Genomic DNA, 16,421 nt, shown 5'->3' with positions numbered 1-16,421 from the left:
GACAGGGGAGTGGGTATAGGAGAATGTATAGAACAGGGGAGAGGGTATAGGAGAATGTATAGGACAGGGGAGAGAGTATAGGAGAATGTATAGGACAGTGAGAGGGTATAGGATAATGTATAGGACAGGGAAGAGGGTATAGGAGAATGTATAGGACAGGGGAGAGGGTATAGGAGAATATATAGGACAGGGGAGAGGGTATAGGACAGGGGAGAGGGTATAGGATAATGTATAGGACAGAGAAGAGGGTATATAAGAATGTATAGGACAGGGGAGAGGGTATAGAAGAATGTACAGGACAGGGGAGAGGGTATAGGATAATGTATAGGACAGGGAAGAGTTTATAGGAGAATGTACAGGACAGGGAAGAGGGTATAGGAGAATGTATAGGACAGGGGAGAGGGTATAGGAGAATGTATAAGACAGGGGAGAGAGTATAGGAGAATGTATAGGACAGGGGAGAGGGTATAGGAGAATGTATAGGACAGAGGAGAGGGTATAGGAGAATATATAGGACAGGGGAGAGGGTATAGGAGAATGTATAGGACAGATGAGAGGGTATAGGAGAATGTATAGGGCAGGGGAGAGGGTATAGGACAGGGGAGAGGGTATAGAAGAATGTACATGGCAGGGGAGAGGGTATAGGATAATGTATAGGACAGGGAAGAGGGTATAGGAGAATGTACAGGACAGGGGAGCGGGTATAGGAGAATGTATAGGACAGGGGAGAGGGTATAGGAGAATGTATAAGACAGGGGAGAGGGTATAGGAGAATGTATAGGACAGGGGAGAGAGTATAGGAGAATGTATAGGACAGGGGAGAGGGTATAGGAGATGTATAGGACAGAGGAGAGGGTATAGGAGAATATATAGGACAGGGGAGAGGGTATAGGAGAATGTATAGGACAGAGGAGAGGGTATAGGAGAATGTATAGGGCAGGGGAGAGGGTATAGGACAGGGGAGAGGGTATAGAAGAATGTACAGGGGAGAGGGTATAGGATAATGTATAGTACAGGGAAGAGGGTATAGGAGAATATACAGGACAGGGGAGAGGGTATAGGAGAATGTATAGGACAGTGGAGAGAGTATAGGAGAATGTATAGGACAGGGGAGAGGGTATAGAATAATGTATAGGACAGGGAAGAGGGTATAGGAGAATGTACAGGACAGGGGAGAGGGTATAGGAGAATGTATAGGACAGAGGAGAGGATATAGGAGAATGTATAGGACGGGAGAGAATATAGGAGAATGTATAGGACAGGGAAAAGGGTATAGGAGAATGTATAGGGCAGGGGAGAGGGTATAGGATAATGTATAGGACAGGGGTGAGGGTATAGGAGAATGTATAGGACGGGAGAGAATATAGGAGAATGTATAGGACAGGGAAGAGGGTATAGGAGAATGGATAGGACAGGGGAGAGGGTATAGGAGAATGTATAGGACAGGGGAGAGAGTATAGGACAATGTATAGGACAGGGGAGAGAGTATAGGAGAATGTATAGGACAGGGGAGAGGGTATAGGAGAATGTACAGGCCCCCTATACACAGTGTATGTAGGGTTTATGGGATACACCAATGGGTGAGAGGAGAACCTAGGAATATGATAGTGATGCAGTGGTTGCATGTTGGCTCATCCCAGAGACAGCTGCCCCTGCATAGGGTACACAGCAGGATCTCACCTGTATTATTAAATCAGCAGGTGTGCTATGTCAGGATATCACATGTATTATCATATCAGCAGGCATGCTATGTCAGGATATCACATGTATTATATCAGCAGGCGTGCTATGTCAGGATATCACATGTATTATATCAGCAGGCGTGCTATGTCAGGATATCACGTATTATATCAGCAGGCGTGCTATGTCAGGATATCACATGTATTATTATATCAGCAGGCATGCTATGTCAGGATATCACATGTATTATATCAGCAGGCATGCTATGTCAGGATATCACATGTATTTTATCAGCAGGCATGCTATGTCAGGATATCACATGTATTATTATATCAGCAGGCGTGCTATGTCAAGATATCACATGTATTATATCAGCAGGCGTGCTATGTCAGGATATCACATGTATTATATCAGCAGGTGTGCTATGTCAGGATATCACATGTTTTATTATATCAGCAGGCATGCTATGTCAGGATATCACATGTATTATATCAGCAGGCGTGCTTTGTCAGGATATTACATGTATTATATCAGCAGGCGTGCTATATCAGGAAATTATTTGTATTATTATATCAGCAGGCGTGCTATGTCAGGATATCACATGTATTGTCATATCAGGGGATACATTTACTAACATTGATTTTGTGTTTCAGAGTCTAACTCATACGTTTTCGAGCAGATGTTTGTTGACAATGTCAAAATCACCTTTTAGTAAATGTGTGACTTAGACCCTAAAACACAACATCGATGTTGATTGATCTGAATGTGATGAAAATCGATCTTTAGTAAATTTACCCCCAGGTCTGTAATCTTCATTAGCCTGACTCAGAGCTATGACGCCCATGTAACATCTCAGGTAGAGCTATAAAACGCTCCTGTTTTGCAGTGAAAGGTCGGACCAACCTGAAAATTAATGAGAAGTACTTTTCCCCCGATTCCTTCTCTTCATCGGCCCCCAAATGTGCTGGAAACCAGAACACAGCTAAGGGGTCCAATTCCAGCCTGAGCCTGTACACCAGCGCATCTGCCCCCAGCAGCCCCCAGAACAGGAAGGTGAGGAATATGGGGGTGACTGCAGTGTGGGGTCTCCTGTATACAAGCCGATGAGTCTGCATGGCTAGTATCTGGTTCTATCTCCTGTTCTCTGTATACTCCAGCAGACTGTCCTCCGCAGAACTCGCTCTGGTGACCGGTGTCACAGATCCAGGTCGTCGCTCATTACAGACAGCATGGAGCTCAAGTTCTCAGCAGCTGAAGACAGCACCAATTCCACGGCAACCGGTTAGTGGTGCACAAGATGTCCTCATAGTCCTTAGACTTGCAGCCTGCTCACCAACCTTTCTTTTATCCCAGATCACCCTACACCATCTATCTAACCTGCTTACCCCAGCTTACCCTACACTGTCTAACTGCTTATCACAGATCACCTACACCTTCTATATAACTACTTATCCCAGATCTCCCTACACCATATACCTAACCTGCTTACCCCAGAGCACCCTACACTGTCTAACTGCTTATCCCAGATCGCCTACACCTTCTATATAACTACTTATCCCAGATCACCCTACACCATATACCTAACCTGCTTACCCCAGCTTACCCTACACTGGCTAACTGCTTATCACAGATCACCTACACCTTCTATATAACTACTTATCCCAGATCGCCCTACACCATCTATCTAACCTGCTTACCCCAGCTTACCCTACACTGTCTAACTGCTTATCCCAGATCTCCCTACACCATATACCTAACCTGCTTACCCCAGAGCACCCTACACTGTCTAACTACTTATCCCAGATCGCCTACACCTTCTATATAACTACTTATCCCAGATCTCCCTACACCATATACCTAACCTGCTTACCCCAGAGCACCCTACACTATATAACTGCTTATCCCAGATCGCCTACACCTTCTATATAACTACTTATCCCAGATCTCCCTACACCATCTATCTAACCTGCTTACCCCAGCTTACCCTACACTGTCTAACTGCTTATCACAGATCACCTACACCTTCTATATAACTACTTATCCCAGATCTCCCTACACCATATACCTAACCTGCTTACCCCAGAGCACCCTACACTGTCTAACTGCTTATCCCAGATCGCCTACACCTTCTATATAACTACTTATCCCAGATCACCCTACACCATATACCTAACCTGCTTACCCCAGCTTACCCTACACTGGCTAACTGCTTATCACAGATCACCTACACCTTCTATATAACTACTTATCCCAGATCGCCCTACACCATATACCTAACCTGCTTACCCCAGAGCACCCTACACTGTATAACTGCTTATCCCAGATCGCCTACACCTTCTATATAACTACTTATCCCAGATCGCCCTACACCATCTATCTAACCTGCTTACCCTACACTGTCTAACTGCTTATCCCAGATTGCCTACACCTTCTATATAACTACTTATCCCAGATCGCCCTACACCATATACCTAACCTGCTTACCCCAGAGCACCCTACACTGTCTAACTACTTATCCCAGATCGCCTACACCTTCTATATAACTACTTATCCCAGATCGCCCTACACCATCTATCTAACCTGCTTACCCCAGCTTACCCTACACTGTCTAACTGCTTATCCCAGATAGCCTACACCTTCTATATAACTACTTATCCCAGATCTCCCTACACCATATACCTAACCTGCTTACCCCAGAGCACCCTACACTGTCTAACTACTTATCCCAGATCGCCTACACCTTCTATATAACTACTTATCCCAGATCTCCCTACACCATATACCTAACCTGCTTACCCCAGAGCACCCTACACTATATAACTGCTTATCCCAGATCGCCTACACCTTCTATATAACTACTTATCCCAGATCTCCCTACACCATCTATCTAACCTGCTTACCCTACACTGTCTAACTGCTTATCCCAGATCGCCTACACCTTCTATATAACTACTTATCCCAGATCTCCCTACATCATATACCTAACCTGCTTACCCCAGAGCACCCTACACTGTCTAACTACTTATCCCAGATCACCTACACCTTCTATATAACTACTTATCCCAGATCTCCCTACACCATATACCTAACCTGCTTACCCCAGAGCACGCTACACTGTCTAACTGCTTATCCCAGATCACCTACACCTTCTATATAACTACTTATCCCAGATCTCCCTACACCATATACCTAACCTGCTTACCCCAGAGCACCCTACACTGTCTAACTGCTTATCCCAGATCGCCTACACCTTCTATATAACTACTTATCCCAGATCTCCCTACACCATATACCTAACCTGCTTACCCCAGAGCACCCTACACTGTCTAACTGCTTATCCCAGATCGCCTACACCTTCTATATAACTACTTATCCCAGATCACCCTACACCATATACCTAACCTGCTTACCCCAGAGCACCCTACACACTCTAACTACTTATCCCAGATCACCTACACCTTCTATATAACTACTTATCCCAGATCTCCCTACATCATATATCTAACCTGCTTACCCCAGAGCACCCTACACTGCCTAACTGCTTATCCCAGATCGCCTACACCTTCTATATAACTACTTATCCCAGATCTCCCTACACCATATATCTAACCTGCGTACCCCAGAGCACCCTACACTGTCTAACTGCTTATCCCAGATCGCCTACACCTTCTATATAACTACTTATCCCAGATCTCCCTACACCATATACCTAACCTGCTTACCCCAGAGCACCCTACACACTCTAACTACTTATCCCAGATCACCTACACCTTCTATATAACTACTTATCCCAGATCTCCCTACACCATATATCTAACCTGCTTACCCCAGAGCACCCTACACACTCTAACTACTTATCCCAGATCGCCTACACCTTCTATATAACTACTTATCCCAGATCTCCCTACACCATATACCTAACCTGCTTACCCCAGAGCACCCTACACACTCTAACTACTTATCCCAGATCACCTACACCTTCTATATAACTACTTATCCCAGATCTCCCTACATCATATAACTAACCTGCTTACCCCAGAGCACCCTACACTGTCTAACTGCTTATCCCAGATCGCCTACACCTTCTATATAACTACTTATCCCAGATCTCTCTACACCATATACCTAACCTGCTTACCCCAGAGCACCCTACACTGTCTAACTGCTTATCCTAGATCACCTACACCTTCTATATAACTACTTATCCCAGATCTCCCTACATCATATATCTAACCTGCTTACCCCAGAGCACCCTACACTGTCTAACTGCTTATCCCAGATCGCCTACACCTTCTATATAACTACTTATCCCAGATCGCCCTACACCATATATCTAACCTGCGTACCCCAGAGCACCCTACCCTGTCTAACTGCTTATCCCAGATCGCCCTACATCATATATCTAACCTGCTTACCCCAGCTTACCCTACACTGTCTAACTGCTTATCCCAGATCGCCCTACATCATATATCTAACCTGCTTACCCCAGCTTACCCTACACTGTCTAACTGCTTTTCCCAGATCGCCTACACCTTCTATATAACTACTTATCCCAGATCTCCCTACATCATATATCTAACCTGCTTACCCCAGAGCACCCTACACTGTCTAACTGCTTATCCCAGATCGCCTACACCTTCTATATAACTACTTATCCCAGATCGCCCTACACCATCTATTTAACCTGCTTACCCCAGCTTACCCTACACACTCTAACTACTTATCCCAGATCACCTACACCTATATAACTACTTATCCCAGATCTCCCTACATCATATATCTAACCTGCTTACCCCATAGCACCCTACACAGTCTAACTACTTATCCCAGATCACCTACACCTTCTATATAACTACTTATCCCAGATCGCCCTACATCATATATCTAACCTGCGTACCCCAGAGCACCCTACACTGTCTAACTGCTTATCACAGATCGCCTACACCTTCTATATAACTACTTATCCCAGATCACCCTACACCATATATCTAACCTGCTTACCCCAGAGCACCCTACACTGTCTAACTACTTATCCCAGATCACCTACACCTTCTATATAACTACTTATCCCAGATCTCCCTACACCTTCTATATACCTGCTTATCCCAAACCGCTGTACACTGTCTTAACTGCTTATCCCCTATCGCCCTAGACAATCTATCTGTTTATCCCAGATCGCCTACACCATATAACTGCTTATCCCAGATCGCCCTAACCCTTCTATATAACTGCTTATCCCAGACCGCTGTACACTGTCTAACTGCTTGTCCCATACTGCCCTACACCATCTAATGGTTTGTCCCAGATCACACTACACCGTCTAACTGCTTATCCCATATTACCCTACACCTTCTATATAACTGCTTATCCCAGACCGCCGTACACTGTCTGCTTATCCCAGATCGCCTTACACCATCTATCTAACCTGCTTAACCCAGATCACCCTACACCATCTAACTGCTTATCCCAGATTGCCTACACCTTCTTTACAACTGCTTATCAAAGACCGCCGTACACTGTCTGGCTGCTTATCCCATATTGCCCTGCACCATCTAACTGTTTATCCCAGATCGCCCTACACCATCTAATTGCTTATCCCAGATTGCCCTACACCTTCTATATAACTACTTATACCAGATCGCTGTACACAGTCTAACTGCTTATCCCATATTGGCCTACACCATCTATCTAACCTGCTTATCCCAGCTCAACTATGCCTATTTAATCTGCTTACCACAGATCACCCTACACCATCTAACTGCTTATCCCAGCTCGCCTATGCGGTCTATCTACCTGCTTATTCCAGATCTCCCTACACCCTCTATCTAACTGCTTATCCCAGATCACCTTCGCTGTCTATTTATCTGCTTTTTCAAGATCACCCTACACCTCCTATCTGACTGCTTATCCCAGATCAGGCTATAATGTCGGTCCAATAATTGTATAGTGTGTACCTAGCTTAATTGCTGATCCCAGATTGCTCTGTATTTTCTAACTGCTTATACCTACTCCCCTACACCATCTATTTAACTACTTATCCCAGATCGCCCTACACTGTCTGTCTAACTGCTTATCCCAGATCGCCCTACACCGTCTAACTGCTTATCACAGATCACCCTACATTGTCTAACTGCTTATCCCATATTGCCGTACATGGTCTAACTGCTTATACTATTTCACCCTACACTGCCTATCTAACTGCTTATCCCAGATCACCCTACAACGTGTAACTGCTTATCCCAGATTACCTATGCTGTCAGTCTACCTGCTTATCCAAGATCTCCCTACACCCTCTTTCTAACTGTTTATCCTAGCTCGCCTTTGCCATCTATTTAACTGCTTATTCAGGATCACCCTACACCTCCTATCTAACTGCTTATCCCAGCTCAACTATGCCACCTATTTAACCTGCTTACCCCAGATCACCCTACACTATCTAACTGCTTATCCCAGCTTGCCTTTGCCGACTGTGTACCTGCTTATCCCAAATCTCCCTATATGTCTGTCTAACTGCTTATACCAGCTCGCCTATGCTGTCTGTCTACCTGCTTGTTCTAGATCTCCCTACACTCTCTTTCTAACTTCTTATCCCAGATCATCTTCGCTGACTATTAAACTGCTTATTCAAGATCACCCTACACCTCCTATCTAACTGCTTATCACAGATCAGGCTATAATGTCGGTCCAATAATTGTATAGTGTGTACCTAGCTTAATTGCTGATCCCAGATTGTCCTATATTGTCTAACTGGCTATATCTGTTCCCCTACACTATCTATTTAACTGCTTACCCCAGATCACCCTACACCATCTAATTGTTTATCCCAGCTTGCCTTTGCTGGCTGTGTACCTGCTTATCCCAGATCACCCTATATGTCTGTCTAACTGCTTATACCAACTCGCCTACACCCACTATATAACTGCTTATCCCATATTGCTGTACATGGTCTAACTGCTTATACTATTTCACCCTACGCTGTCTAACTAACTGCTTATCCCAGATCACCCTACACCGTGTAACTGCTTATCCCAGCTCGCCTATGTTGTCTGTCTACCTGCTTATCCCAGATCTCCCTACACCCTTTATCTAACTGCTTATCCCAGATCACCTTTACCATCCATTTGACTGCTTATTCAAGATCATCCTACACCTCCTATCTAACTGCTTATCCCAGATCAGGCTAAAATGTCGGCCCTATAATTGTATGGTATGTATTGAGCTTGATTGCTGATCCCAGATTACCTTATATCGTCTAACTGCTTATACCTGCTCCCCTACACCATTTACCTGCTTATCCCAGATCACCCTACACCATCTGTCTGATTATACCAGATCGCCCTACACCATCTATCTAACGGCTTATACCAGATCACCCTACACTTTCTGTCTAACTGCTAATACCAGATCACCCTAAGCCATCTAACAGCTTATACCAGATCGCACTACACTGTCTGTCTAACTGCTTATCCCAGATAACCCTACACCGCCTGTCTAACTACTTATACCAGATTGCTCTACACTTCTAACTGCTTATACCAGATCACCCTACACCATCTGTCTAACTGCTTATTCCAAATCACCCTACACCATCTAACTGCTTATCCCAGATCACCCTACACGCCTGTCTAACTGCTTATACCAGATCGCCCTACACTGTACTTCTAACTGCTTATACCAGATCGCCCTACACCTTCTAACTGCTTATACCAGATCACCCTACACCTTCTAACTGCTTATACCAGATCACCCTACACTGCCTGTCTAACTGCTTATACCAGATCGCCCTACACTTTCTGTCTAACTGCTTATACCGGATCACCCTACACCTTCTAACAGCTTATACCAGATTACCCTACATTATCTATCTAACTGCCTATTCCAGATCACCCTACACCGTCTGTGTAAATGCTTACCACAGATCTCATAAAGCTTCAGTTTACAATGACGAACGACACATCAAGCTCTCATGTACCGTAATGTCCCCCCGTCAGTCTATGTGCTGTACTTTACACGCTGGACTCTGTCTATTTGACCTGTCTTGTATTTCAGATAAAACGGACACCACCCCAACATGACCTTGTGTAACCTTTGCCCCCGGGAGGCTCATGGTGATTCCGATCTGCAGAATAGAAGCTACGGGCTGGTCCCTACTATGCAGATTAATGTTCCTGGCATGTGCTGTCCACAGGTCACCGACAACTGTGCTGGAACGCAGGACACCCTGAAACATGGAGGCCTGCTGGGAGAGGAATGATAGAGACTGGTAGACGTGTTAGAGAGTGTGAGTGTGAGTGAGTGTGTCATCACCATGATCAGTACATACAGTTATCCCTTGTTAGTGAGGCCAAACCTGCTGATCGCTTACCATATGCTATATTGCTGCTAGGAGAGGCTGCTGGAGAGCACCCTTATCAGAGGAGGCTTCAGGAGGGACAGCGGCTGTACTCAGGCACGGAATGCGTCTTAGGAGACTGTATCCTGCCCCCACCATGGGAGTACAGAGTGGAGGCAGTGGGTGAGAATACACAATGGAGGGAGGGTGCATAGTGGAGGCTACGGAAGGAGGGTGCACAGTGGAGGCTACGGAAGGAAGGTGCACAGTGGAGGCTACGGAAGGAGGGTGCACAGTGGAGGTCAGTGAGTACGAGAACACAGTGGAGGCCAGTGAAGGTGTACAAAGGAGGCTATTGAGTAATTGTACACAGTGAAGGCCATTCGGTGATAGTACAGCTGGAGGCCATTCGGTGATAGTACAGCTGGAGGCCATTTGGTGATAGTACAGGTAGAGGCCATTCGGTAATGGTAGAGGCCATTCGGTAATAGTACAGGTGGAGGCCAGTCAGTGATAGTACAGAGTGGAGGCCATTCGGTGATAGTACAGCTGGAGGCCATTCGGTGATAGTACAGAGTGGAGGCCAGTCGGTGATAGTACAGAGTGAGGCCATTCGGTGATAGTACAGAGTGGAGGCCAGTCGGTGATAGTACAGAGTGAGGCCATTCGGTGATAGTACAGCTGGAGGCCATTCGGTGATAGTACAGAGTGGAGGCCAGTCGGTAATAGTACAGAGTGGAGGCCAGTCGGTAATAGTACAGAGTGGAGGCCAGTCGGTGATAGTACAGAGTGGAGGCCAGTCGGTGATAGTACAGAGTGAGGCCATTCGGTGATAGTACAGAGTGGAGGCCAGTCGGTGATAGTACAGAGTGAGGCCATTCGGTGATAGTACAGCTGGAGGCCATTCGGTGATAGTACAGAGTGGAGGCCAGTCGGTGATAGTACAGGTGGAGGCCAGTCGGTGATAGTACAGAATGGAGGCCAGTCGGTGATAGTACAGAGTGGAGGCCAGTCGGTGATAGTACAGGTGGAGGCCAGTGAGTAGAGTACTCAGTGATGGTCAGTTAGGGAAACATTTTCTATACTACGACCTGTACTAGTGTGATTAATCCTGACGGGGACATCAGGGGGTACATTTACTAAGCAAGCCGCCGCCTCTCGAGGGGTGTAAGCAGAATATATCCTCCTACATACAGTATGCGCTGCGTCTGCTGTAACTGATTAAACACCCCAGAAGCGTCAGTTTGTGCAATTCCCCCGACGAGTGTTAATGGTCCATGAGGCACTGTCACATGTAACACCTGTCAAAGCACACCGACATGTCGCACGCCTAGAAGGTGCCTCATTGTAGCATATTCCGAGGCCGGGTCTTCCCCTTATGCGTGTGATCCGCACATTATGCTTGTGGGTCTGCAGCATAAGTGGGGGAGGTCATGTTCCAGCTCACTAGCCCCCCGTACAGGAGTGATAAGTATTGCACCCACAGATATCCCCCTCGTGGTGTGTCCCCATATAAGTGCTGGGGCCCTCACATTGGTACGTGGCTCGGTGGGCTGGGGAGGGGGTGTAAGAGAGACCTGGGAGGGAATTGGGAGCCCCCTGGGATGAGGAGACCAGTATGTGTGACAGGAAAGGACAGAGATAGGACATTCTGCAGGAAATGAGAGTAGCTTAGGGCGGCAGGACGCAGAGATCCACTGCCGGGGAGTGAGGAGAGGGGGCAGATAGGTAACAGAGGGTAGAAGGACACAGGAAGTGATGAGGAGACAGCATGTGATATCTTTATGTTCTAGGCGTGGGGGGGGAAGGAGCCGTGTTCCAGGGTGGGTGACGTGTATCAGTGCTGAGTAGCGCACATATTATTACCACACTGAGACAACTTCCAAAGCAGCCAATCATTTCATTTTTGGGAATATGTCACTCCGATATATGGTGGTGAGAGGACAGGGGCTGCGCACAGGCGGGGTCAGTCGGAAGAAGTGGGACGGGCATAATGTATCGTTATATCATAATTGCTGAACTGCATATTGAATGGTGATTCTCCGCCATTACTGCGCCTGTATCACTAGTGAGCACCCCACAGCGTTTCCGGGGAGAATACTATCCGCATAGTGAGGCACATGCAGGGAAACTGCGCATCCTCTCATCTCCGCGATTAGTGCGCCATGTTTGCATAGACTAAACTGTTTGGCATATGAACCTAAAACTGGGTACACACTGGAGCGACGGGCATTTGTGCAACACCGGAACGAAAGCCTTTGAGCGGGAATTGCCTGTACACAGTAGAACGAGTTTAATGAAGGACGGAACGATCATGTTCCAATCTTCTTGCAACATATCAAACCTGTAGAAAAGACAGTGTGTGGAGCTGGGCCCATGCAGCAGTAGCATAAGGTAGTACATATGGCTGTCCAGGACGTCCAGACGCAGCCACTTTGCACATGACTGAGGCCCACAGGCGCTAACAATCTGTTCTGGAAATAACACACCATTCATCCACATGAAATCACTGTCACCTGTGGAGTGAGTCTACCTATGTGTCTGTGTGAGCGTCTACGAGTCTGTGTGAGTGTCTGCGAGTCTGTCTGTGTGAGTGTCTGCGAGTCTGTCAGTGAGAGTGCCTTTGAGTCTGTCTGTGTAAGTGCCTGTGAGTCTGTGTGAGTGCCTGTGAGTCTGTCTGTGTGAGTGTCTGCGAGTCTGTCAGTGAGAGTGCCTTTGAGTCTGTCTGTGTAAGTGCCTGTGAGTCTGTGTGAGTGTGAGTGCCTGTGAGTCTGTCTGTGTGAGTGTCTGCGAGTCTGAGTGTCTGTTAGTCTGTGTGAGTGTCTGCAAGTCTGTCAGTGAGAGTACCTGTGAGTCTGTCTGTGTGTGAGTCTGTGTGAGTGCCTGTGAGTCTGTCTGTGTGGGTGTTTGTGTGAGTGCCTGCTAGTCTGTGTGAGTGTCTGTGAGTCTGTCTGTGTGAGTGCCTGTGAGTCTGTGGGAGTGTCTGCGAGTCTGTCTGTGTGTGAGTCTGTCTGTGTGAGTCTGTCTGTCTGTGTGAGTCTGTAAGTCTGGATGTGTGTCAGTCTGTGAGTACCTGTGAGTCTGTCTGTGTGGGCGTCTGTGTGAGTACCTGTGAGTCTGTCTGTGTTTCTGTGAGTCTGTGTGAGTGCCTGTGAGTCTGTGTGAGTGCCTGTGAGTCTGTCTGTCTGTGTGAGTGTCTGTGAGTGTCTGTGAGTCTGTGTGAGTGCCTGTGAGTCTGTCTGTGTGAGTCTGTGTGAGTGCCTGTGAGTCTGTCTGTCTGTGTGAGTGAGTGTCATGGTGCTACCAGTATTACCTGCAGGAAGTGTGTTGTCTGTATATGGGATGGGAAGGCACTGTATCCGCAGTGGGTTTTGTATAGAGATATTTTTGGAGTTTGTATATTAGTCGCAGTGTTGGTGTTGGGCGATATTAGATTGCCTTAGGTAGCGCCGTCTTTGTGAATAGGGGTGGGTGGGTTATTACAGTCCCTCTTAGGGTAATGATTATATAGCCTGTGCTAGGGTCACACTGTGGAAGAAGCAATAAAATGACTGTAACTTGCCGGCTGTTGTATAATATATTGGTGCAGGAGATGTACCACGTTCCCAGACGCACCTAACGCTCAGACTGTGGTGAAATGATCTGCAGTGGGATTGTGCGTCACCCATTAGAAGTCTCAGGGAGGGTGTATCCGCAGAAAACGCGCCCTGACTGACAATTTGTACCTCTGCAAAAAACTATTATCTGATTGTCAGAAAACAATTTGGTTAATAATATCCGCCCGCGTTTATTGCAGCATAAAACGTGTTTTCCTGGTGCCGAGGGGTAAGAAATCCAGTCAGGGAAAGATTCCAGAGATTTATGGCAGTGATTATTATCACTCAGAAGCAGATAAGAAGTCGTGTGACAGAGACAGAGCTACACGTCCAGTTACTGACACCGTTTCCCTCTCGTTAGAGCTCATCAGTGCACGCTAATGAGGACGAGTCCTCTGTCTCAGGCGCTCTGGGGTAACGGCTGTTATATATGAGCTAGGAGCATGTGTCAGCTGTATGTTGAGGAACAGCGCACGCACCCCCCGCGCACAGCATTAGCCTCTCAGCAATACGCCTGCTGCGGATTGGTTGGCTTAGTCCTATACGTCCCCACATCTCACCACCAGACTTTCCTCAGCCGTAGAGGGGTCATTACTCTCCCCTCATCCTGGGGGAGGCCAATGAGGAGCCCAATCACCGCCTATGTCACCACTATAGAGATGTCTTCCCTTCTGCACGCAATGTATGGGCGCACTGGGGTGGCTGGGTGTCGGTCATACAGTATATGCATCTCCGCTGCCATGAATGTAGACACTTGTACTGTAATCCTTGTACAAAGGCTAATCTGTAAAATAAAGCTTTTCTATACTGTGTCCGCTCTGTGTCATACTATTGGCGCCTGTCATGCCTCGGAGTAATCCCGCACTGCGCACGCGCTCCTTCCCAAGGTGGCATGTTGCACAATCTCCTGTACACCCGCTAGTCACAGATCAGAGTGAGTGAGTTTTGGTGGGACTAGAACTCAAAAACTCAGTGTAGTGAGCCAGCAATGCTAATCACTGTGTCGCCAAATCCAATATAAACTACGTGTACTGACGTGCAAAGCCATAAACAAGACTGCTCCAGCATACATCTCTTTACCTGTCTGATAATATCTCCCAGCTCTGCACAAGACCTGCATCTCTCCCCCGTACTCATTACCTGCTCCCAGTCACGGTTACAGGACTTTCCTCTGGCTGCACCGACTCTGTGGAATTGCCTTCTTGCATGAGAAACTTCCCCAGATCCAGATTAAGGCTAGTGGAGGCCCCAGAGCAATGAAGGTGTAGGGGCCCCCAACAATAAAATTGACTTTGCTCCCCCACCTCTGAGGGAGAGAGCGGGAGAGAGACAGAGGGTATCGAGTGGAGTGAGACATAGAAAGTTGTCAGAGAGAGAGAGACAAAGGATGTCAGAGAGAGAGAGGGGGGTCAGGGAAAGGGTAGAGAAGAGCAAGAGAGAGAGGGTGTCATGAAGAATGAGTAGAGGGGGAGAGAGGCGGTGTTAGAGAGAGGCAGGGGGAGCAAGCGGGAAAGACACAGAGGGTGTCAGGGAGAGAGATGGGAGCAGGAGAGAGAAAGAGAGCGTGTTAGGAGAAAGAGAGAGAGAGAGGGGAGCAGAGAGAGCGAGGATGTCAGGGACAGAGGAAGGGGAAGATGGAGAGAGAGGGGGTGTCAGAGAGGGTGGGAGAGAGATAGAGAGAGGAGCAAGAGAGCGGGAGAGACAAAGAGAGGAAGAGATGGAGGGAGAGAGTGTGTTGGTTGGGGGTGGCGTGTGGGAGAGACACTACTGTCCCTGTTACAGGCTACAGCACAGGTCTCTGATGGGAAGGGGCCACTTCTCGTCCTTAGGCCCCACCCCCTTTCCAATACACCAGCGAATCGTAGCACTGCACTGTTGTCTGGAGCCACTGCAGAGTTGGCCAGGCCAGGGCAATGTTTGCCGCAGTGTTGGGAGCCTGAATGTGTGTGGGCCACTGGGTGACCGCCCAATTCGCCCTGCCCATAATCTAGCTCTGGTATATAGTATATGTAGTAGTTACAGTATACAGATGTACTTGGGCCAGAAAAACCATCACTTTCCAGAACTTGTGGGCAGGTGCATTGTCATGATGGGGAAGGGCACCATGAGTGCGAGTTCTTGGACGGCGCCTGGAAATTGCTTCCAGCACTTGAGGCAGGCAGTGGTTGGTAAAGCAGCTACATGACCAGTAAGCAACAAAAACAGCCACCATCTGCTCGGCCACGCTACACTCATGTTGGAACTTTTGTGGCGCACCTACAACTGGGGTCTACTGGGCTGGAGGTGTCTCAGGGTTGAAACTGTAGATCCAGGATTCATTTCCACTGATGATCTTCCAGAGTTTGAGCCACCGCCATCAATTGTTTCCAGCATGTGGCGGCATCAAGTCACCTGAACTTCCTTCTGCTGTCTAGTAAGCTGATAGAGCACCAAGTGTGCCGAAACCTTGCTCAGGCCATGCCTTTTGTGGGGAATTGAGCGGATGGATACTGATGAGATGCCTGTCTCCTTCTCTAGCCGAAGCATGGTCACCCTGGCGTCCAACTCAACTATGGCCTACCCAGCAGCAACGTTGCCCGTGGTGATGGTGGACACAGGTCGGCTACAGGTCTCCTCGTCTTCCAGAGACCGTCTCCCGTGCCCAAAGTCTGCAAACCACTCAAACCCAGTGGCCGGGATGGTGCTTCCCCCCCAAAAACAGCTCAAAGTCTGTCAAAACTTTCCTGCAGTCACAGACTCTTGTAGTGGTAGAAGATCAGTGGTCTCTGTTGCGCTCCATAACGTTTGTGACGGAACGGAACATGCTGTCGTGC

At 47.5% G+C, this 16,421-nt stretch overlaps 1 protein-coding gene across 1 annotated transcript in view; it reads left to right on the top strand.

The window, feature by feature from the left end:
- Positions 1-14,420, top strand: part of PLEC (plectin) — a 647,147-nt gene extending 632,727 nt beyond the window's left edge. Inside the window, exons 71-73 of the mRNA XM_063924739.1 lie at positions 2,567-2,733; positions 2,838-2,961; positions 9,730-14,420. Coding sequence (XP_063780809.1) covers positions 2,567-2,733; positions 2,838-2,961; positions 9,730-9,755 — 317 coding nt within the window. The 3' untranslated portion in view covers positions 9,756-14,420. The remainder of the gene's footprint in view (positions 1-2,566; positions 2,734-2,837; positions 2,962-9,729) is intronic.
- Positions 14,421-16,421: the final 2,001 nt, after the last annotated feature.

Source organism: Pseudophryne corroboree, chromosome 5 (assembly GCF_028390025.1).
Source record: "Pseudophryne corroboree isolate aPseCor3 chromosome 5, aPseCor3.hap2, whole genome shotgun sequence".
NCBI classification, from domain to species: Eukaryota; Metazoa; Chordata; class Amphibia; order Anura; family Myobatrachidae; genus Pseudophryne; species Pseudophryne corroboree.
This window is presented reverse-complemented; position numbering and strand designations above follow the sequence as displayed.